Consider the following 21,459-nt stretch of genomic DNA (forward strand, 5'->3'; position numbering starts at 1 on the left):
AAACATGAGGAGAAAATACAGAGAAATAAAGTGTAAAAAACTAGAGGATTTCTTCTGTAGTGCTGCTAAAACGAGCTGCTGTGATGAAGAATGACTAACTTACTGTAACTGCAGGCATAAACCACCCTTCAAAGAATATTACAGCTGCAGGATAGACAACACATCCACCACATATTTTACAATAACATTTATTTTAAGAAATTACAAAATACAATATATACATTTTGAATATGACTAATCGTCATTAGCAGCTAGCTCATTTCCCTGTTCAGGAAATTGCTGTAATATACAGTAAATAGTCCAAGAGCTTTGTTTAAAAAAAAAAATAAATTACAAAAAATCTTTAGGTTTAAGAAAACAGGTCTTTTGTTCTCTGGCATAAAATATAATTTCTTTCACCAGGCACTGACTTGTATCCCATAGTTTGTGAGAATTGAAGACCACAGGAGCAACTGCATTTGGTTTAGTTTCTTCTTGTTCATTAGTTACAGCATTGTCTTCCATAGAGGTTTATGGATAGGCAGCTACTAACTCACTTGTTATTCAAAACCTGTTTTGTAACTGGTGAGGTACACAATGTGGAAGTAGCTAAGGCATGTGAAGAAAGAAAGAAGTCAGTGATAGCAATCACCAACCAGAGGTCAAAATGAGATCATTATTATTCCACTCGAAGGTTTCTGTGCTATTTAACAGCCCCAGATAGCCCTAGTTAAATTGAAATATGAGAAAAAAACAACACTTGTAAAATATAAACTTTATCATCTGTGATCTACCTGCTTCTTGTTTCCCAGATGCTGACTTAAGTGTCATTCAGTGTGGGTAATGAATCAGCAATATCTTAACTTTACAGTTCAGTAAAGTAAGGTATTGTTGTCACTTGTTTAACCCCAGTGAATGAAACCAAAGAGGAATGTGATGTGACTGCCAGGATATCTTGGGTAAAAATGGTGCTTGTTTACACATGGGCCACTTAAGGAAACTTGCGGTAAATGCACACAAAACACTTTCTCACTGAGCACTTCCTCATTAACACAACTGAGAAACAGAGATTCCTGAAATATAGTCAAACTACCACAGAGCTATTGAGGAGTTCTTCAAGATCCAGGTTCCTGATATCATTCAGGTTGCTTTATCGCTCAGCCACGCTGAGGCCCAGCCTCAGTAGAGCATGTACCTACAGGATGTACTGTTCTGTAGGTGTGGTGGTGCAGGCCCTACCACAGATGCCATCTTCACAGGACTCTGCCTAAAACACTGTAAATAACCCTGGCACTGTGGCCTGTGCAGCGCCTTTGAGGTTGGCTCAGATTCAGGAAGTTTGATCCACTGGACGGCGTTTCAGTTTGCCACAACCCGAGACCTCATCCAGTCCAGACTGGCAGGCAGACTTCAGGGAGAGAGAGGAGAGAGAGAAGCACGTTTAGAACTGAGGAGATGTAGAATAAAGAGGTGATTCTAGCACATGGTGATGTTTGTAAAAGTATTTTGCTGTTGGCTGTATTAGTCACTTTAAGGACTGACTCATGCACAATAATAGCAGGCAGAAAAAGAGAGTGTGAGGTGTGTTAGACTCACCCCTCTCCTGTCAGGGCGCAGCAGGCTTGGACATGCCAAGAGTGTGTCGTGATGGAGTTGAGTGTGAGGAACTGGGAGATCTCTGCCGCCGTCATCGAGCCCTTCACATCTTGTTTGTTGGCCAGAATAAGAATGGCTGCACTCCGTAGGTCCTACATCAAAATAAGAGAACATGGGTCACCAATGCTGCTTTCAGTGTCGATGTTTCTATAGAGCTGAAATAGTTTCATGTGGAAACTTTAAGTCTGTCCCTACGTCACATTTTTGAGAACAAAGAACAGTCACCTCAGCAGAAAACATGACAACACGCTGACTAACACAGTCTACGCTGACACTTCCTCATCATGTTGTGTCATGGGTTTGGAAGCTATGGTGCAATTAACTACTGAAAGCAGGTGTGTGTCTCAAACATGAAAACAAAAATGACAGACATGGGCAGTTTCACCGAAAAGCAAAATGGTTTTACGCTAAGGGAGCATTTAAACTAAAGTGGTTCATTATTCTGCTAAAATCCTGTGTAATGAGTAGTAAAAAAAAAAACAAACCTCTCTTATTTATGATTTCTAAGCAGTATAATTTAAAAGCATATTTTAAAATATTCATCAATACAGTATTATAACTGTGCCCTTAATTAGCATTTATTAAATGGTTTATAATACACTGTCATGTAGTTGTAATGAGACTTATGTGTCTATTAATGTATCTGTCAACAACTTTGATGAACAAATGAACAGATAATAAAGTGAAACAGTTGTGATCATATAAAATATGTCTTACACTACAATTACAACAAAATTATACTGTGTTATAAACTGTTTATTAAATGTGTGTATACTGCTTTAAAATGGGTTAGGGTAAGTGTTACCTGTAGGACTTATCTAATTCTATATAAATACAACCGTGTTTTATTATATAGTAATTCATTATTAGAAGCTGTTTTCTGTTTCTAACTACATTATAATATGTACTGTTTATTAAATGTTTATACCCTGCTGGGGTCTATAAACATGGGGTCTTTGTACCTCATGCGCGAGCATCTGGTGCAGCTCCTCTTTGGTTAGAGTCAGACGTTCCCTGTCGGTGCTGTCCACAACTACAATGACAATCTGAACAACCACAACACACAGGAGACACAAATATTAGCACACAACTGTATATCTCACATTATCAGAGCACATCATCAGTGACTGTAATCGCTTATGTAACAGTGCTAAGTTACAGGCTTTATCAATACAAGGAGCAGAGGATGATAGCAAGGAGCCATTGTAGGTTAATGTGCAGCAGCTCAGTCAGCACTCACTTATAAACATTTATACTGCTCGTCTTTACTCTTGAATATCAGATGTTACAGCCTCCAATGTCAACTATTATTTATATATTTTGAATTTTAAAGGATCAATGTTCTTGTTTAGAGCTTGAAAACTAAGATTTTCAGGTGTTTCTGGGAAAAAAATTGTCCAAACTTAAATGTGCAGGTTTTACACCTTCAGCAAAACGTTAGGTTTCTGACTTTTATGATCCTTTTCGATTTCTGTATCTTGTGTCTTGCGCTGCACATACAGTATAGATAGAGGAGCTGACTACAGAGAGTGGTCCATACCTCTGTGTTGCAGTAGTACGAGTTCCAGGTGGCTCGGAGGTTCTCCTGTCCTCCGATGTCCCACACCAGGAAATGTGTTTTACGTACGATGATCTCCTCAACGTTGCTGCCGATGGTGGGTGATGTTTGGACGGCCTCCTTTGTCAGGCTGGACAAGTGGGAAAGAGAGAAACATTTAACATGGGGTAGAAAGAGGAGTACAGATGATATGAAGCTGATGCAAGTTTATATGACCCTACTGGAGCCAAAGCACTTACAACTGGTAGAGGACGGTTGTCTTTCCTGCATTGTCCAAACCCAAAATGATGACTTTGTGCTCTGCAGGAAAAGATTAAAACATTGGTTGGTTTTCCCCTCTTGAATACAGTCTTATCTTGAGTTGCAGAATTAGTTTAAACTCATCAGAGGACACACGGATAAGATAGAGACAGGTGCAGGACTGTGCTGTACCGAGCAGAACAGCAGTGAAGTTATTACATCACCATTAATACCACTAAAACACAGGTTTCAAGTCAGGTTATCTATAGCCTTCTTTAGGGCTTTAACAGTCTTAGTTTTACTGCACGTCAGTCAGAGTAAAAGGAAATGTCTTTTAATAAAGTGATAAAACATCACAGTGGAAAATATAAAAAGCAGAACGTGTGAGGAGCAGTAGGAAAACAAGCTTATTGTAATTACAACCAACATATACTGTCTCAGTTCCTGAGAGCTGCAAAACAGAAACTGTGTAAACTGTGTAAAAGAGAGTCTCACCTCTGTCACCGAACACAGCCATCATCTTGGTCAGCAGGAAGCCCATGTCCAACAAGTGTGTGTGTGTGATAAATAAACTATAAATCCAATTAGGGCAAACTTCAGTGTGTGTTAACAGCTGACTGTCAGACGAGCTTTACTCCCACGTCTAATATCAGTTTCAGCATCGGTGGGCGGCGCTTCAAGAAAATGGTATTTTTCAGTCAGTCAAGGACAAAGGGCATAGTAACGCTGCGTTCAAGTGCTGTGGGAAACGTCTGAATTTAAGCAGAGGTGGACATGAGGACAGATGCGTATTTTTTTATTGCTGTGAGAGGTTGTTAATTAAGTGCCGAACCAAAATGACCATAAAGAAACCAAACACAAGACATTTAAGTTACGATATAGGCTACTCTATTTACTTGACATATGAGTGTGTAGAAGCTATTGAAGCGCTTTTCTTTAGTGCTTCTTTATTGTTACTGCTTTATCTTTAGCTTGTACCTGCTGGATATTTGTTTATTGTACCAACGATATTTTTCCCTAACTGATGGATTTAAAAACAAACAAGCAAACATGAATAAACAGATGAACAAAAACGTTTCCTTAAAACTTCACTGAGTACGTCAAAAGCAACTGATGACTCACACTTGTATAATCCATATTTGGAAGAAGAAGTGAAACAGTTTTTTTTTCTTCTCTCTGTGTCACGGGAACATTGTTATGAAGCAACAGAAAGCAAAACTGGGTATGGAAAGTACTTTCCCCCGTGCTTTCCATTCAACCGTTCAGATATGTCCAGGTATTTTCCAAGACCTTATAGTAATAATAATAATAATAATAATAATAATAATAATAATAATGATGATAATAATAACAACAATAATAATAACAACAGTAATAATAATAATAATAATAACAACATATGTGCATATTAAGAACCTCTTCACTGACATAATTAAGAGATTTTTGCTCTAACCCATAAGATTCAAGATGATAAATGTCAGGAGATGAACCTAATGTTCAGAAAATATATTCATTCATTTTCCCTGCTCATCCTCAGTGTTTCTGTGACTCCGCTGTGCTGGTATTAATATTTTGATTTCATCTGCTCTGCTCTGTCTTTTCTCCATGTTAGCTTTCTGTCCTAGCCACAGTGTTACTCCTCCTCCTGACATTAGGGTATTAAACTTGAGTGCATCAGCCATTAGGTATAACTCTGTGTGTAGTTGTCATTTCCTTTTTACTTTAAATATAAAAACTTTTAAAGACAATCCTGGATGCAAAAGAGATCCAGACATGTGACGTACCTCTGCTTCAGTAAATGTATTATCTCAGCGTCCACAAATGACCTTTCAGAGCATGACATTTTCATATTTACAAGTTTCCAGGTTTTACTGTCATGTTTTTGACCTGTAAAGTATTTTATTACTACATTTGTACTTCAGTATTTCCGTCTTATGCTGCTTTGTACTTTTTATACTATGCTATTATACATTTTAGTCCATTAGATATTTTTAACAGCAACAGTTACAAGTAATATGATGAGCCTCTGAAACAGGATTTGTTCTAGACTTAACTGCCCAGCAGTATATAAGCTAATGTAAATTAGCTCCAGGTATAACAATAAAATGGCTGTGTAGAGTTGATCTGCTCCCATAAAGTGAGTGTTTGTGACTTTGATATTACAGTAACACACTGGGATCTTTCCGCTTCTGCTGGGGACTTTGTTAGACAGCTCTCTGATGTCAGGCTCACGATTGAATGTGAGAAGTAAACCTCCATCTCGTTTCCTCCACTGCAGAGTGTCAGCGAGATGCAGGTGATAAAATAACGCTGATGCGAGAAATAAAAACCACATCCTGGAATCAGACGTGCTTCAACTTCAGCCTTTTACATAATGTGTTTCCTCCTTGAATGCCAGACATGCCAGTTGTGAGTAAACATGTTTCATCTTTGAAGGAGTAGTTTGGAGTTAATAATCCCTGTCATCCTTTGTCAAGTGACAAAGATCTGTTTACATTTTTTGCGTTGGATTCTACTCATCTGAATTGCATTGGAAGCCAACAACCTGGTTTTTGTTGATTGTTTTGCATGTGCAGGCAGAGTGATGTCAGGTGTTATTGGGAACATCATTACACAATCATCTTTTGTTGTGTCCTTAAAATAATGAAGAGAATGAAATAACGACATCGTAGGTTGAGTTGAAGAAGAAGAAAGAAAAGGTTCTCCTCAACTAAAGTCTCTTTGTATGTTGACATAAAAGGCAACCCCACTAATAAATATGAACGTGTACACATGCACACACAGGTTGAACATCTTTGAAATCTTTGATAATGTCATCTCACCTTTTAAATCAATTGACACAATGGCATTTTCTGGTTAAATTTTTAATTAAAATACGAATTTATCCACAGATTAAAAATGAAAGGCAGAAAAAGCAAAATGTAGCTACAATCAGGCACCAATGATACATGTTATCTCATATTTTTAACAATTGCGATAACGCAACAATAACATTATTTACTGATCATTATTTAATATTTATTTATTCAACTGAAGACGGGCGGGCCGAGGCAGCCCACCAAAGACATTCATGGATTCTCCATTATAGATAACTGAGTAAAGACCAAAGCTGATCCTACCTCCCCCCACCCCACCGGATCCTCCTCTCACTACCTCACAAGAATTGAAGATTAAAAAAAAAAAAAAAAAATTGCACGGGAAAAAAACAACACTAATTCAGTCCGAAATCAAAAGTAAGAAGAGAGTGGTATCTAATATCAGACAAGCTAAGCTGTTTTGGTGGAAGTTGGGAGTGAGTAACCACACACAAGTACTTTTTATAGAACAATTAGCCCTGAAAAACAGACGACGAAGCTGTTGCAAAGAAAACGAGATGAGCGACGTGCTGGAGCGACAGCATGGGCACAGTGAGACACGGAGACACACAGATATGGTATGAAAACGAGTGTAACAAGAGTTAAGACATCCCACCGTGGCAGTGGTGGACATGGCTTGGTGAGACATTCCGGCACTTGTGATTGGAGTTTTCTTGAATTAAGGGTGTTTTAGGTTCTGGGGAGTGACTAAGGCAGGACACTTCATTCACACAACTACAACCGCAGCGCTGCTTTGAGTCTGCGCCAAGTTAGAAAACCAGAGAACAAGTGAATACTGCAGGCGCCCTCAGCACCCACGAAGAAGGGGAAAACAGATACAGGGAGGACTGGGTCAGATGTGGCTGAACCAGTTCAGGGAAGAAGTAAACGTCTTTGGAGTGTATTCTTTGCTGTTATCAAGCTGACATGAGTGTAGCAACATCGATAAATTTTCATGTTAAAATATGGCAACTTCTCCACCGGCTTTTTAAGGTCTGGGTGATAAGAGAGTGGAGGTGAGAGACTCATGACTTCTGGATCTCATTGTGGGAGGAAACCCTGAAATCCCAAAGCACGGAGTGAGATTAAGGTAAAGAAGAAGAAGAACCCTGACACTGTACATACATGGGGACGGTGACTTTAGACCCTGTTTAAGACTGCAGAGGACAGACATGACAGACTACAGCTCTACCAGCCTTCACACTCTACAACTGAAGGAGAGATCGAGTCATACAGATCACAATCGTAGATTCACAATCGTAACTATTACTGTCCTCGTGCTGTCAGTATAGAAATCCATGATATTCATGCAGTATTAACATAAGAAACAAAAAACAGACCAATATTATTTTTCTAAACATAAATAAATTGAATTGCAAGAAGACCTCGATGAGAATGGCATCTGGCAGTTGATGTATTTCTTTACATTGTACTGGGATGTAAACAGATTAATTTGTTAGCCTGACTGGCATGGCCCCAAATCCAGACTTCAGCCCCCCCCCCTTTATCTCCCTCCGTCCTCAGTCTGTCCAGGAGCTTGCTTGCCTATGATGTGTTCAGCGGATGTAGACGTCCCTCCCCCAGTCGTCCTGATTCTTGTTGCGGCTCATGTTGGCCCCTGTGTCCACAGGGTTCTGGCAGTAACGCTCCCTCAGCTTGGCACGTCCATGCGGCTGCGTCTGGCTCGGCATCGGAGGGTGGTTCAGGTTTTCTTGGTCCGGCTCTGCGCCTTCGTCTTCCCAGGACGCCTGTCTGCCGTGATGCTGCGCCAGGTGGAGGCGGCTGCCCCCGCCCCCTCGGTAGGGCTCAGGCTCTTCGTAGGGGTCAGTCTCAATGTCCATGCAGGAGTCGCCGGCCTCGGTGTAGGCAGAGTCCCGGCTGCCCTGGGTCTCGGAGTCGAAGGTGTCTTGTCGTGACAGGCCTCGCCCGCTCCCTCCCCGTAGCTGGCCACGAGAGGAGCGCAGGTACGCCTGCTGCTGCTGAGGCTTTCCTCCCATGTCTGTCTGATAGTCATGAAGAGTGCCGCTCCCACCGCACTCCGTCAGGGGCCCATCCCGCTTCTGCTCGCCGTGCACCAGGTACGGCCCCTGCAGCCATGCCACACGAAAACCATGCAGAGACACAAACAGCAGAGCAAAACCAAACTGTTAGTGGTTAGTCAGCAGGATTATCAGGCAGGGTATAGACTTCAAATAACCACAATACCACACACCTAAATGTTCCCTCTGAAGAACCTGTGATGTTGAAAGCATTAGTGTTCATGAGCCACATCAATCTTCATCAATCTAATCTAACACACGCACATTCCAGGTTTGGCACATACACACACTATCTTATACTCAAAGGACCAACACTAACACATACAGTTATTACACAATTAGTTCCACCACGTTTTAAAATCACGACACCAACCTACAAACTAAAACACTCCCAAGCAGTTATTCAACAAGGAGAGCAGCAGTGCCGCCTGCTGGCTGACTGACCTCACGGCAGAAATAAGCTGTATCACTATGACTACCAAGTGATTACGTATTTAATTTAAGTCTGCACTACATGATGTTTATACTGACAGACTCAGCTCAATATATTGAATCATTTTATATAAATTAAGAAATAAAAATGAATTGGTTGGATTATTGTTGTTGCCACTATGACAGCCATAAAAGAAACAGTAGGAGATGTTTTCTGCCATTTGGTGCAATACCTGTCACTTTGTTGCCATAATGTTAAAGATGTAAATATCTTTGACAGTATGGAACTCATCATAATTGAAGAGCAGCCAGTAATAACTTGGAATCGAGACAGATCTGATCAGTATTCTGCTGTTAAAATTATTATAAAAGGAGATTAGATTAAACTGGACACAGTGTTAGCAACAGCCTCCACCAAACTAGGCGTTTCTGTTTGAAGAGGCGGACATGACTTGCTGTTTTCAGGGGCGGTACCATGGCAACACGGAGGAGGACAGCAAACTGGATTCAGCCTCCCAGAGAGTTAAAAAGTGCTGGAGAAAGGAGGCCACAGAGCTAAAGAGGGCATGGTGGGGGCAGCAGATATCATTTTACTCTTGATTACAGTGAAATGGAGGGGGCCCCGGGGGCCGAGGTGCCTTATCAGTTATTCTTTAAATCCAGTGTGGTTTGACTTGAGCTGCTCTCACAGTTTTGACAGTGCAGGGACAGAAAACGCTGACCTGCTAAGATAAAGACTGCATCATTTTACTCGTAGGTGTTGTTAAACTAGCGCTTCATGTGTGGGAAACTGTCTCCTTATTAAGCTGATCTGTGGGTCAATTCCTGCATAGGTGTGTATGTGTGAATGTGCATCTGTGTTGGGTTTCTATATACAGCATAAACATGGTTTTAATGCACCCCTCCTTCAGGGTAAAGAGAGCAGGTTGCTGGGTTTGGATTGAGGTTGAGTTGCCGGAGTCCCCCTTCTCTCTGCTGGACTTCAGAGAGCGTGTTCTTCCTCTTTCCCCTCACCAGCTACAGCACCGTCCATGTCGGGCCACAGATCCATATTCCTGCGCAGGGAGGTGAGCACCTGTACCTGCAGGTTGGAGACGGGCTCAGGGGAGGCGGCCAGAGCTGCCGTGGCCATGGTACGGTTGAGCAGAGGGTTGGGAGGGTTGCTGCTTGGGGGGTGTGTCGCCTTCCAGTAGGCCTCCAGGTAGTCAGCCAGGTGCTCGCAGGCGTCCTCCAGCTGGTTCTCATCCAGGATGATGTCAAACAATTCCTGTGTGGAAATAAAGTAACTAGAATCAACATGAATTATTCCTCTTGTTTTAACTCATATTCTAAGAACTGATTTACAGCAACTGCTTTACACAGCTAAAAACTCACAGGTGGGCACTGAGCCAACTTGTCTGCTGCCACCATCTGCACATTTAGGTGTTTAGCCTGGGACTTCCCCCTGGATTTAATGAGTCTCTGCAGGACCTGCAAGGAGAGAACAGCACTGTGTCAACATGTATTTGTGTTAATGTTCACACCCACAGTCACCAGCTGTTGTAATTCTATCACAATTAAAGGAAGAGGGGGAAAAAAAAACAAATTACAAAGGTATCCTGTAGATGTTTTCACAAGTGAGTCCATGTTTTGTTTGTAGCTTAGCACAACGAGTTAGATGGTGCGAGTTGTTTTTACCCTATTCCACTGCTCAACAGTTGGTGGCATTAATGCACCAACAAATGTAGCAATAGACCAACAACAGCAGTGAAGGAGAAAGTTAATTACACGCACAGTATGGATGTAAAACACTGCGATTTAAAGTGATGATTATGAGGACGGAAATGCACACAACATCTGGTGTATGTTGAGGAAACATAAAGATTTTTGCAAGGAACACTGAATGCAAACACAAGAAAACTCCACAGGGTACCTTTGAGCCCATGTGTTGCCATACCTTAGGTGAGGCTATTTTGATATAGACAATGATGGGAGCGAGGGAGGTCTTGGCCAGCTGAGAGGGGTGGTTGATGGTGTCTGCGTCCAGAGCGACCAGCTGGAGAGTGCGGGCCAGCTCAAAGATGCGCTCAATCTCACTCTGTACCTCCGCTGAGGGCCCGGGAAACAGATAAGAAAACGTAAATACAACAGAAGGGGAAAAAATTTTTTAAGCTACTTCTCTCTTTGAGTAGACACAGAACTGTATATCAGCCGTACTTCCTTTACTTTGTGCACAAGTACACAACCTACATGTCAATAGTTAATCATGCATGTCGAGGTTTGGGGGAAAAAACACTTCCAAGCGTATGAATTAGATTGGATCACACTTAAAGTTCCATTTATGCACAGCTAAATGGAGCAGTGCAGCATCCTCATTCTGGTGCCACCTCCTGACATTTAGGAACATCCTCATGTGCTTCTGATGATTTGTGTTTCAATGTTGCAAAGGAAGGAGGCACTTAAGAATGAGATGCCTGTGGCACTTGGAGTAACTAATAATAAGGACACAATTTTTCACCATGTAAATAAAACAGAAGCAGAAAAACAAAACACCCTCATCAAACAAATGAAGTGGAACATTAGTTTTTGTTAGCGGTAATAGGCACAGCAGTAATTATCAGGTGAGCCACTCGGTGGTCTGTGCACTGCTTGGGACATTTGTTTTCATTGTTCCTCAACAACAGCCTATATGAGCTTGTTATTTAGCATTTCAAGCACAGTTCCTCCCTTTTATCAGCCTGCTGACGTGTAAGGAGAGAGATAAAAACTGTAAACCAGAATGTTCCTCGTCTGTCTGGTCAAACCTCAGCGCCTCCAAGTTGTGTGTGCTGCCAACCCAGCAGCAGAGAGAGATAACAGGGGCAAGGCAATCTGCAGAGAAACAGGGCCTGTGCACATTTCAGCAGCCTCCAGAGGACCGAAGAACACAGAATTAAAGCTGGAGGGCCTCCGCAGGGTGATAATAAATGTGAGCTTTAACTCATATAAAGAAATAGCAGGCAAGGTTTCCATTAACCTCAACAAGACCTGGACTCTTGCAAATTTGGATTTAACTGCAGAGAGAAACTTGCTCCCCTGTCATGACTACACTGAGTTTACGAGGCGAGGTCCAGCTTCTATAGAAGCTATCCTTGGGTAGGATTGCACCAATACAGTTTAGGGTCACGACATAGAGCAGTATGGAAAGTACTGGCTTCCTCTCTGCTCAATCCCGATCACATTTGCAGAGCAGCCACCAGCTGCCCTGCTGCCCTCCCACGGATCTGTTCCCGCTTTGGTTTCGTAATTCTTTTCTTTTTGTTAGAGACTACAGGCTGTCACACAGAAGTATGAGGAACACAGAAACTGACAGGCAAGCAGACAGGCAGACAAACAATGTATGAGCAGATGATGAATATAGTGAGAAGAAAAGGGGAGGGAAGAAAGAGAGAGGCTTCATTGTTTTGTTGGAAGGAGAGCATACGTACCCAGTACGTCTGAATCAAAAGAGAGTGGAGGAAGAGGATGGGTGGTGGGAGAGGAAGGGGAGGATGGGTAAAGGGCAGAAAAGACAGGATGAAGAGAGAGAGAGGAGGCCAGATCAGACTCAGGCAGTGAGAGCGGGTACAAAAGGGAAAAACTTTCAGGTCATAGGATGAAGTACAATGATGCCTAAAATACACTCTCTGCCGATCTTTATCGCGCCTAACTCTACACTAAGTAAAAATTTACAGAACTCACATTTTGTTAACCACTTTCCCCGAATCCTCAGGTTCATCACACACAAATTGTAAAGTGAAATCATAAGGACTTAAAGAGTAACGGAATACCCCCTGAAAATGTCTTGTTTTTGCTGACCTCCTGGTTGAACTTCTCACTGTCGGGTGTAGGTACAGGTACAACAAAGCACACTTGTGGCCACACCCAACCACAGCCATCAGTGACGCTGGGTCTCTAGGCTGAGGCATCCTGAATTACTAAATATTTAATATAAATAAGTTTCCTTTTTTTTCATTGTTTAATCATAATTTAACTGCTCATATGCAGTTTTACAGGTATTTTTAATGCGTTAAATGGGATTTCTTTAACGTCTGTGAAATGGCAAATGAATTTAACTCAAAGCTGCAAACCAAGCTTCCAAGAAAAGGACAAATACATCTGGTGATTTTCTGTGTTTTTCTTCTCGTCAAGATATTGCATAAAACCAAGAATAAACTGTGCCTATCTATCAGTATTACGGTGATTGCGGCTTTTTTAGGCAGGACACGGCAGTGACGTCACAAGCAGACTATATAAACCCCGGGACGACACATTCTTTTCTCGGGGTGTCGTACCTAACCCTAAATGAGGATGACCTCCTGTGCCCAACGTTTGCTGTTTTCTCCTCTGTATGTGGCTTTCAGTGAACCACAGGAGGTTTTTGTGGCGCTGGGAACGTTTACCAAACAAAAAAAGCCAAGAGCGTCACTCCGTCATGTTCAGTTTCCCGACAGAAACACCGTGAGTGTGGTCAGCCCGGCTGCCGCGAAGAGTTGGTCTCTGCTGCTCCGGTGTCTTCATGGCGGGAGTCTCGGCAACTGAGCAGATAAAAACTGAGCAGGGCGACTCTACCGGGTCTCCAGTGGTCCGGTTAGGAAGCCCAAGCTCAAACACACGATAACTTTGAGTTAAAATCCGTTTTCTCTGTTTTGTGTTTGCTAGCTCTTCAGGTCATGCTAACGCTAGCTACTGAAACTCCGCCACTCCACCTGCTAAGAAAGGCAGCCATGCTTTGGTGACTGGCTCAACTTCAGTATGTAACGCATGTTTGAGACCTGCACTTTAAAGTAGGAGATTTGGGAACAATTGACACGAAAACACTTAGTTTGATCGGTGCCCTGTTTCTGCAGTGTCTGCTGCAGCTCTGCCCTGCACACCTGATTCACATAAATTGTAATGACATCCCAACATGGCCAGACGAAGGCAAAAAAAAACTTGTTCTTCGACGCCCACGATACATGGCGGTTTCATTTAATTTCCCAGAAATCGGCCAGTACTAAAATGGTGCTTAAAATGAATTAGCATTTATTTTGACCAATTGTCTTTTTTAAAAGCAAAAATACCAAAATTCACTGGCACCATCTTCTCAAAAGTGACGTTTTCCCAGTTTTCTATGCGTAAACAGGTCAGAAAAAAACAGCTAAAACTTTCATAGGCTATAAAACTGTATTTTGATACAGTCCCTCAACATTAGTACCCATCAGAGTTTATATTATAGGCTACTTCAAGTGCTATCTATATATGTCTAGAAACACACTCAAAGCAATATAGATATGACACAGTGAAAATGTTCAGCAGCATTACGAATAAAAATGTTTTCCAACTGCCTCCGCTGTAAATATTTTCTTTATACTTTTTATCATCTGTCAAATAATAAATGAACTAACTCTTGTCACTTGTCTGAATGGGACTGAAATGTGTTGTCTTACCCAGGCTGGAGCGGGTACTGGAGCGCTCAATGATGGTGTGTTTGGAGGGGTTATTGAGGACTGAGCGTTTGGCCAGGGAGATGTCCGCTGTCACCCGTGTGATGGATATCCTGAAACAGTGATACAGTGCACCAGTTGTTACTGGGACACCAAACAGAAACAGTCACAAACCATTGCTATGGAAGCTCTTTCTTACCTGCCCTCAAACTTGTGTTTCAGAAAGTCAAAGAGCGCTTTCTGCATCATGTCTGTCACCTGGAGATGAAACATCAGGCGTAAGACATCATACAACCTGAGAGAAATTAGATGTAAAACAAGCACATGTTGATAATTTTCCTCCTCACCTCGTAGCCTTTGAGTGACGGCCCGACTAGGATGATGGGTCTCATGGAGGGAACCACGTCATAGGGGGGGACATGCTCCATCTGAGCGAGGAAAAGACGGCACCAACAGTGCAGTTAGTTAGATTGTCACGTTGTGTTTGAATGTACATCCAAAAAGCTCACACAGATCTACGGTCACAGTTACATTCACGCATAAATCAACATTAACTCAACACAAAAGCCCTCTCTCCCCAGCACCTCCGTCACCTCTCTGAACGGTCAGATTGATGGATGGTGAGTTTCAGACGCCAGAGTCCATGTGTTTTATTGACTCCCCATGAATGTTTGGTGGCAGGGATCAATTTCTCACTGAGAGCTCTCGTCTCTATTTCTTATTCTGCACTCTCACATAATTAAAGTGTCCATAATTAAACCAGACGCCAGGATGTCGAGAGCTCTCGTGACTGTGCCGCTGCTCTAACACAAACGTCATACTTCACACTTTTCTCTTTTTGTTGTGCATCAGCTCTTTGGGGGGAAAGTTGTCGAGTTGTTTCTGCCAGTAACTGCTGCCATGTGATGTTTACAGTAAAAAAAAAAAAAAAAGTGTTTTTCTTACATTTGAGCTTCAACTTTTTGTTCTTGTTCCCAAATTTATCCATTTATGCTAGAAATCTAAAATTAATAGATTTTTCAACGTACAAATCTCTGACACAAGTTTTCTTTAAGCCATTTACACTTAAAACAAAAATGTAATCTCCAAATGACATTTAAAATCAGATTTTTGCATTATTTATTTTCTTCATCATATTCTTGTTATGTGGTGTTTTTAACAATCAAAATGAACACATATATTAAAACTGAATATAAACAGTATTGTATTCTGTGGCTTTCCTTAAGCCATTTACACTAAAAATGGAGAAGCCTGTGAGTGACACGGTGACTTATGCAGAACACCCACACACAAACACAATCCATACTGCAGCACATGGACCTTAGGCTCATCTGTACATTATGAATCATGACAGGAATGATTCATCTGTAATGACTCCATAAGCATCTGCCGTCTTTAGAAACAAACTGTTTTCCCTGAACTGGGGTGAAACAGTCACACGTCCCCGTCCTTTGACTAAACTGACTAAACACACACACACACACACATATATATATATATATATTTTTTTTCCTTCTTAGATCTGTATTCCAAGCACGCCCCCTCCTCTGTGCGGTGCTGTGCAGCTCTTAAGGCAGGATATAGTGCTGGAGTGCCCGCTCCACTACATTACATTACATAAAGCAGAGCAACGGAAGCTCATTTCACCTCATTTGTATTCACAGAGGCTAAAAATAATTTTTTTAAAAAGTTTCCAAATGGCTCTTGTCTCTAAAGGGGCAGAGCTGGAGTACTGAACATAACAATAGTCCTCAGTGGTCTTGAATAACACGAGCACTGTGTACAATTCAGTGCGATGAGTAACAGGAAGGATGGTGTACATAATATAGTGCTGGATGTTAATTCTCTACTACCGCTCATTGTCCGTCTCTACAATCATATTGTTAAAAAATACTAATGTCAATGTGTTGTGTCTCAGTTTTCATGTTTACAGTAAATGAATGAGAAGTTGCATTTTATAAAATGGAGTTAAAATACTGAGGAACATCATCTCTTTTAAACATGAAGGATTTTGTTCCAGTATTCCAGGTGATTATTGGCTCAGTTGGTTTAACTTGTTTAACATGATTCTAAATGAATACCTTTGACATATTATCTCCATTATGCCGCGAAAATTGTCTCAGTACAAACAGTCTATTCTCAGTATTATGGTTTATTATATCTCTACAAAATCATATTGTTAAAAAACACTAATTTTTGGATATTGTGCTTCACAGTTGACCTGTTTGCATTAAATGATTGATTAAAGCTCTTTAAAAAATAGATTTAAAATTCTTATCTTGCTCAATATCTTCACATATTAATATTGACATAATGCTATGATAACTATTGGAATAAAAACTGTGTCACTATCTGTGTCCCTTTGCTCTGCAAGCTTAATCTAAAACATGTGATTCCAATTGTGCTGAAAAGCAGAACAAACAGCTGATCATAGGCTACTGTCACTCAAATGAGCCGTCATGAATGGAAATGAAAGCATGTCAGGAGGTATTACTGTTACAGGCTGACTAACAGAGCCTGGGATGGATCTGCACCTGCATCTGTGCACAGACAGCTGTGATGCAAGCTCTGGGGAAAGCATAGAGGCGTCATGGTTTACAAATGTGCATATTTTTGTTTTAATATGTCCATGGAAACATGAGAAAGGTACTGTAAAATATTCTGCAGACTGATTTCTTCCCACCACAAGATACCACAAGAAGGACAATGGAAGACGACAGCGGATGAGGAGACAGAGTGAAGAGTTGAAATGTTAGCTGTTAGTCATGAGAACGAACCACACTCACCGACTTCTGTTTCTGTTTAGCTGGGCCACCTACAGTATCATTCCACACAAAAGCCAGAAGAGACAAAAAAAGCACAAAACACAAGAGCACATTTAGTTATTGACAGGTTAGGATGAGGGGGGGGGGTTGGTTATTGATTAAAACAGAGTTTATACTGACGGGCACCACTGTGGCTTCATTTTAAAATAGACTCAGACTGATATGCAGCAGCAGCCATTTCAGAGTCTATCGGTAAGCTCAACGCCTCTCCAAAACAAGCACAGAAACCATCATCCAAACATATCTCAGCATAACCATCATGACTGGATCCTCAGGGGCCAGACTGTGTTAGATTCAGGAGATAGGGTAGCAGCAGGGCCGGTTCAGTTGTGAGTTAGTGAGAGATGGAGAGGGGAAGGAGAGACCTGACCACATCTTGGAAGAGTAGGAGGACAAATGCGGGAGGGAAGAGGAGGGAGGCTGGCGAGGTGAGCGAGGTGTCCTGGGCCCCTAATGTTACCTTCTTAAAGAAGGGCAGTCGGTGGATGTTGGCCTGAGGGGATGTTACGCTGCCTGACATGCCCTTGGAGGAGCGAGGGTCACCCTGGGACTCAGGGGGCTCCTCAGCATCCAGGTCGAGGGGGTCAACGTCAAAGGACACAGTGGATATGTCCAAGTGAGCTGATGAGGAATGAGGGCGGGCGGTGCAGAGAGAGGAACAAGAGGAGAACAGAAAAGGAAGAAGAGTGAGAGGAGACAGAGGAGAGAGCGAGACAAGGTGAAGTGAAAGAGGATGAGAAGATAACAGAGGGGGGAAATCAAAAGGGGAAGAGTAAATAGAAGGAAGAATGTGAGATGCATTCAGAAAGAGGCATGGAGGAAATTGCAAGAGATGGCACACACTAAGATTGAAAAAGGTGACAGTATGATTTAAACCGGAAATAACAGTGACAAAGAGATTCAAAAAGAACACATTAGATTACCATGAAGCAAGGCACAGGTGTGGGGTATAATAATGTGAATAGCAGAGGAGAACGTGAATTCAACACAAAAAAAACTTGAAGTGTAGATGTGAAAGAACTGGGCAAAGGAGCAGCTGCAGAAGAAACTGGAAGAAAGTAGCAGATAGGAAGGAAGGAATCAAGCTGAGGGGGAAGCTGCTGTCGGTGCAGTTGTTGGTGATGCAGGTGTGGTTGGTATGGGGAGGGTGGACAGGGCTGGCAGGTGTCTTCTTTTGGACATTTAGATAAATTACACTGCATTTGCTTTTAGTTGCCAAGAGTTAGATGAGAAGATCGATACCACTTTCATGACTATGAGTATGTAGCTGGAGCCAGCAGCAGGTTAGCTTAGCTTAGCACAGACAGTTAGCTTTGGCTCTGTCCAGCAGTAACAACATCTCCTACCAGCACCTGTAAACCTCACTAATTGTGAGTTTGCTGTATCTCATCTTTTTACATGGTCTAGCACATGACGCCTCTTGTTTTCAGTCTTTGCGCTAAGCTAAGCTAACCAGCTGTTGGCTGTAGCTTTGTATTAAAGAGTGGTAGTGATCTTCTCCTATAATTCCCTCACCAGGATTCAATAAGTCCATTTCTCAAAATGTCAAACTTTTGCTTTAAGTCAGATCAGCCACTTAGAATGTATAAGGTGTAAGACAGTTGTGGTTTGTATTATGCATGTATGTATTAAGTTCAGTTCAGTGGCTCTATTTGATTTAAGTCAATCAGAGTTGTTTTCTTTACACTTCCCTCTCTCCTGCTGTCTCTCTGGATATCGAGCAGCCGTTCTGTGTCGTCCCAGTGATGCACACACAAGCCAGACATACTTATCAAGTTTAATGAGTGTGGGCTCTCTCGGCTCTATTTCAGCCCCGTCCTGTGTGCTAATGACGGACCTCCTAAGACCTCTCTCAGTTCACATGGCAAGCCACTGAGACGCGGCGTGATTCATCATCATGCCTGACTAACTAGCCAATTTAAATCTTCATCTAAATATCAGACGCCTGTCTCATCTCGCTCACTTGCTCTCTCTCTCTCGCTCTGTCAGGATTGCACGGGCGCCCACACAAACACGGACACCCGGTCACTGTTTTGCCACTTGATAAGGAGACCCTGTGACCTCACCTGTGCCAGGTGGGGTGGGCCTGCGGGTTCCCGTGGCAACATCCAGGCTGGAGCTTCCTCCAGATTTACTGTAATGAGAAAAACAGGCACAAATTATCACTTGGTGAAAGAAAGATATGGTGCCTTCACAATACTGAGAACACGGTGCTCATTATCTTCAACTTTTTACCATTTTTTACAAAAAATAATTGTTGATAATTTAAATTGTTGTTTAAATTGATTTTACCTATAATTTATACCATTGAGCAAGCTATTGTTAGGTTTCCTTCTGCAAGAAGACACCGATCACCATAATCTGTAGTAAACAAGGTGCTGTTGTGACCCTCTGGTAATAAAAGGTGAGGCGAAAATATTGGGGGAAAGTGTTAATGAGCTACTGATTATGTGCAGAAGTTCATCTAAGTAGTTAAGAAAACAAGTGAAAAAAAACAAGCATACAAAAAATATTAGGAGCGCTTGAACTGCTAGTTGTGTATTACAATCTGGCCTCGCAATTGCTGTAGCATTGATTTTTAAATACAGTTAAGAATAATCAAAATAAATAGATTAATTCCTGAAAACGAAAACTGAGACTACAGAAGCATATATATATATATATATATATATATATATATATAAAAATGCTACAGTTGCGTAGTGGAGCACAGTGACTCACTGCTGAGCTTTTGTCTATTTTAGGACATTTTACATTGCCTGGTGGGTGAAGTGTGACTCAGATTTGACCTGTTTTGAAAAGCGGGGTTGTTTATACTCTAGATTCAGAGGGTTGTTCATGGCTACCTGGAGCTGAGACGGTTCTGTCTCATCCTTTGCTCCTGCAGCAGACGAGTGTTCTCCAGTTTGACGGGGCTGGGGATGAAGCCCACCTCACAGCCTTCCTTCACCAGACGCCCGATCCACCAGTCATTGTTGTACTTCTGCACACAAAACACACAACCAGACATCAGCAACCAATGATACGCCAACATTTTCCTGCTCACACACATCAACACTTAGCAGGGAACCAGTGCCACTCGAGATGTGGTATCAAAACACAACCACAACAAAACTGATAAGTGCATTTTGTATCATTGAAGCTTTCACCATTTATGTCATTAAGGCTTTAAAGTAGAATTCTTTAAACTATTTATACACTATAAGACAGCACAGAGTACAATAGCTTATCGCTTCCCAAGTACATTATGGCACAGTTTCACTTTCATTTTTGTATGCCTAACATTTGTACCGACAAAAGTACAATTATTTACTCCAGGTGACCAAAATCATTAGCGAATATTAGGAAAATTACTTTTAATTTTTACTTTTATTTATTCTAAACTATATTTTAAACTACATCACTGACTTCTCCCTGAATTGCAGCTGTTGTTGCTGCTAACTCCCACTAAAGGCCTGGGTAAGGTTTAGATGGAAGGAGGTAGTGCAGTGAGTTGATGATCCCTCACTGGCTTCCCACCCACCACCACCACCACCAGTGGTTTAAAGGGACCAAGCCTACAGATCAACTTTTTCCATCCAGGTGCCTCAGTCAAGACATAAGTTATTTTACCTTTAGGTCATGCTAATTGGGCACAAATGTATATTCCAAAATCCAAAAACTACAAAGTACATTTGTAGATCAAAGGTCAGCATCAGTTGGGTCTTTTACTATGTGTAAAATGTACTGTACAGTACAGAAAGTACTCCTCACGTAACTCTAATTTTGAGTGTGTATTGCATTGTTTAGTGTGTAAAATCTTAGTTGAGTTTTTGGGAAGTTCAAACCTCTTTAATATGCAAGAAGTCTTTGGCTTCAAAGGATATGGCCATGCCCTGCACAGGTACATCATCACTGGGGCCGGGGTTGTAACCGACATTTGTCCGCACAGCAAACGCCACTGGTTTGGTCTGAAGCAGCGATGGAGAAGACAGCCATTAGTAAGCAGATGGCAACTCGCCAGAAACATCAGAAAGAGCTGCTGACCTCACACCGAGTTCAGCATCCACTTGACACTGATGAAGAGGTTTAGCAGGGACACAAACAACAGACACTGATGTGAAGATTATACAACAATAATGTCCATTAAACCAACACTAACAACAGCAGTTGTTCTCTGACCTTTGCTTTCTCGAGTGTGGCGAGTGCCTGTCTGTCGGCCTCCTTCCTCAGAGCCTCGGGATCCTCCTCCAGGGACACGTCTGAGTCCGACGGCCGGCTGGTGTAGGAGTCTGCAGAGCCCTGAAACGTACATTGAGATTACGTAAAGGTGAGGAGGATCAGAGGAGGGACAACAGCGCAGCACAGGTCCACAAATCAAGCCTTGGACGGAACAAAAACAAGAGGTCGACCTCTTGAAATTGAAGGATGAACTCAGTGGTGTCCGGGTATGCGTTTGAATGCCTGTCGTCT

At 41.9% G+C, this 21,459-nt stretch overlaps 2 protein-coding genes across 4 annotated transcripts in view; both read right to left on the bottom strand.

Annotated features, from left to right (window-relative positions):
* Positions 1-172: 172 nt before the first annotated feature.
* On the bottom strand, positions 173-4,087 carry arl5c (ADP-ribosylation factor-like 5C). The gene is made up of 6 exons (XM_023411012.2): positions 3,929-4,087; positions 3,433-3,493; positions 3,176-3,323; positions 2,598-2,681; positions 1,576-1,727; positions 173-1,387 (listed from the first exon to the last, which is right to left on the bottom strand). The coding sequence occupies exons 1-6, from the start codon at positions 3,972-3,974 to the stop codon at positions 1,339-1,341; spliced, it is 540 nt and encodes a 179-aa protein (XP_023266780.1). The 5' UTR covers positions 3,975-4,087; the 3' UTR covers positions 173-1,338.
* A 2,194-nt stretch (positions 4,088-6,281) lies between these two features.
* The window catches only part of cacnb1 (calcium channel, voltage-dependent, beta 1 subunit), a 32,420-nt gene continuing 17,242 nt past the window's right edge, over positions 6,282-21,459 (bottom strand). For 2 of the 3 annotated variants that reach the window (XM_023411007.2, XM_087175296.1), the window contains 12 exons: positions 21,169-21,288; positions 20,835-20,957; positions 19,854-19,990; positions 19,074-19,141; positions 17,468-17,628; positions 14,530-14,610; positions 14,382-14,440; positions 14,186-14,295; positions 10,696-10,847; positions 10,134-10,229; positions 9,841-10,026; positions 6,282-8,375 (listed from right to left, as the gene is read on the bottom strand). In XM_023411007.2, the coding sequence (XP_023266775.1) occupies positions 7,845-8,375; positions 9,841-10,026; positions 10,134-10,229; positions 10,696-10,847; positions 14,186-14,295; positions 14,382-14,440; positions 14,530-14,610; positions 17,468-17,628; positions 19,074-19,141; positions 19,854-19,990; positions 20,835-20,957; positions 21,169-21,288 (1,824 nt within the window). In that variant the 3' untranslated portion in view covers positions 6,282-7,844. Of the gene's footprint in view, positions 8,376-9,840; positions 10,027-10,133; positions 10,230-10,695; positions 10,848-14,185; positions 14,296-14,381; positions 14,441-14,529; positions 14,611-16,968; positions 16,998-17,467; positions 17,629-19,073; positions 19,142-19,853; positions 19,991-20,834; positions 20,958-21,168; positions 21,289-21,459 lie in introns of all 3 variants that reach the window. The other variant, XM_023411010.2, reaches the window with a different exon arrangement.

Source organism: Seriola lalandi, unplaced genomic scaffold (assembly GCF_002814215.2).
Source record: "Seriola lalandi dorsalis isolate HSWRI2012SDOR001 ecotype SW California unplaced genomic scaffold, Sedor1 jcf7180002054443, whole genome shotgun sequence".
Taxonomy (NCBI): Eukaryota; Metazoa; Chordata; class Actinopteri; order Carangiformes; family Carangidae; genus Seriola; species Seriola lalandi.

Excerpts from the sequence above, each read along its gene's own strand:
- arl5c (XM_023411012.2), bottom strand. The coding sequence starts at position 3,974 with ATGGGCTTCCTGCTGACCAAGATGATGGCTGTGTTCGGTGACAGAG. Across the intron at positions 3,494-3,928 it reads GGCTGTGTTCGGTGACAGAG|AGCACAAAGTCATCATTTTG; the intron begins GTGAGACTCTCT and ends CTTTTCCTGCAG. Across the intron at positions 1,728-2,597 it reads ACCAGATGCTCGCGCATGAG|GACCTACGGAGTGCAGCCAT; the intron begins GTACAAAGACCC and ends ATTTTGATGTAG.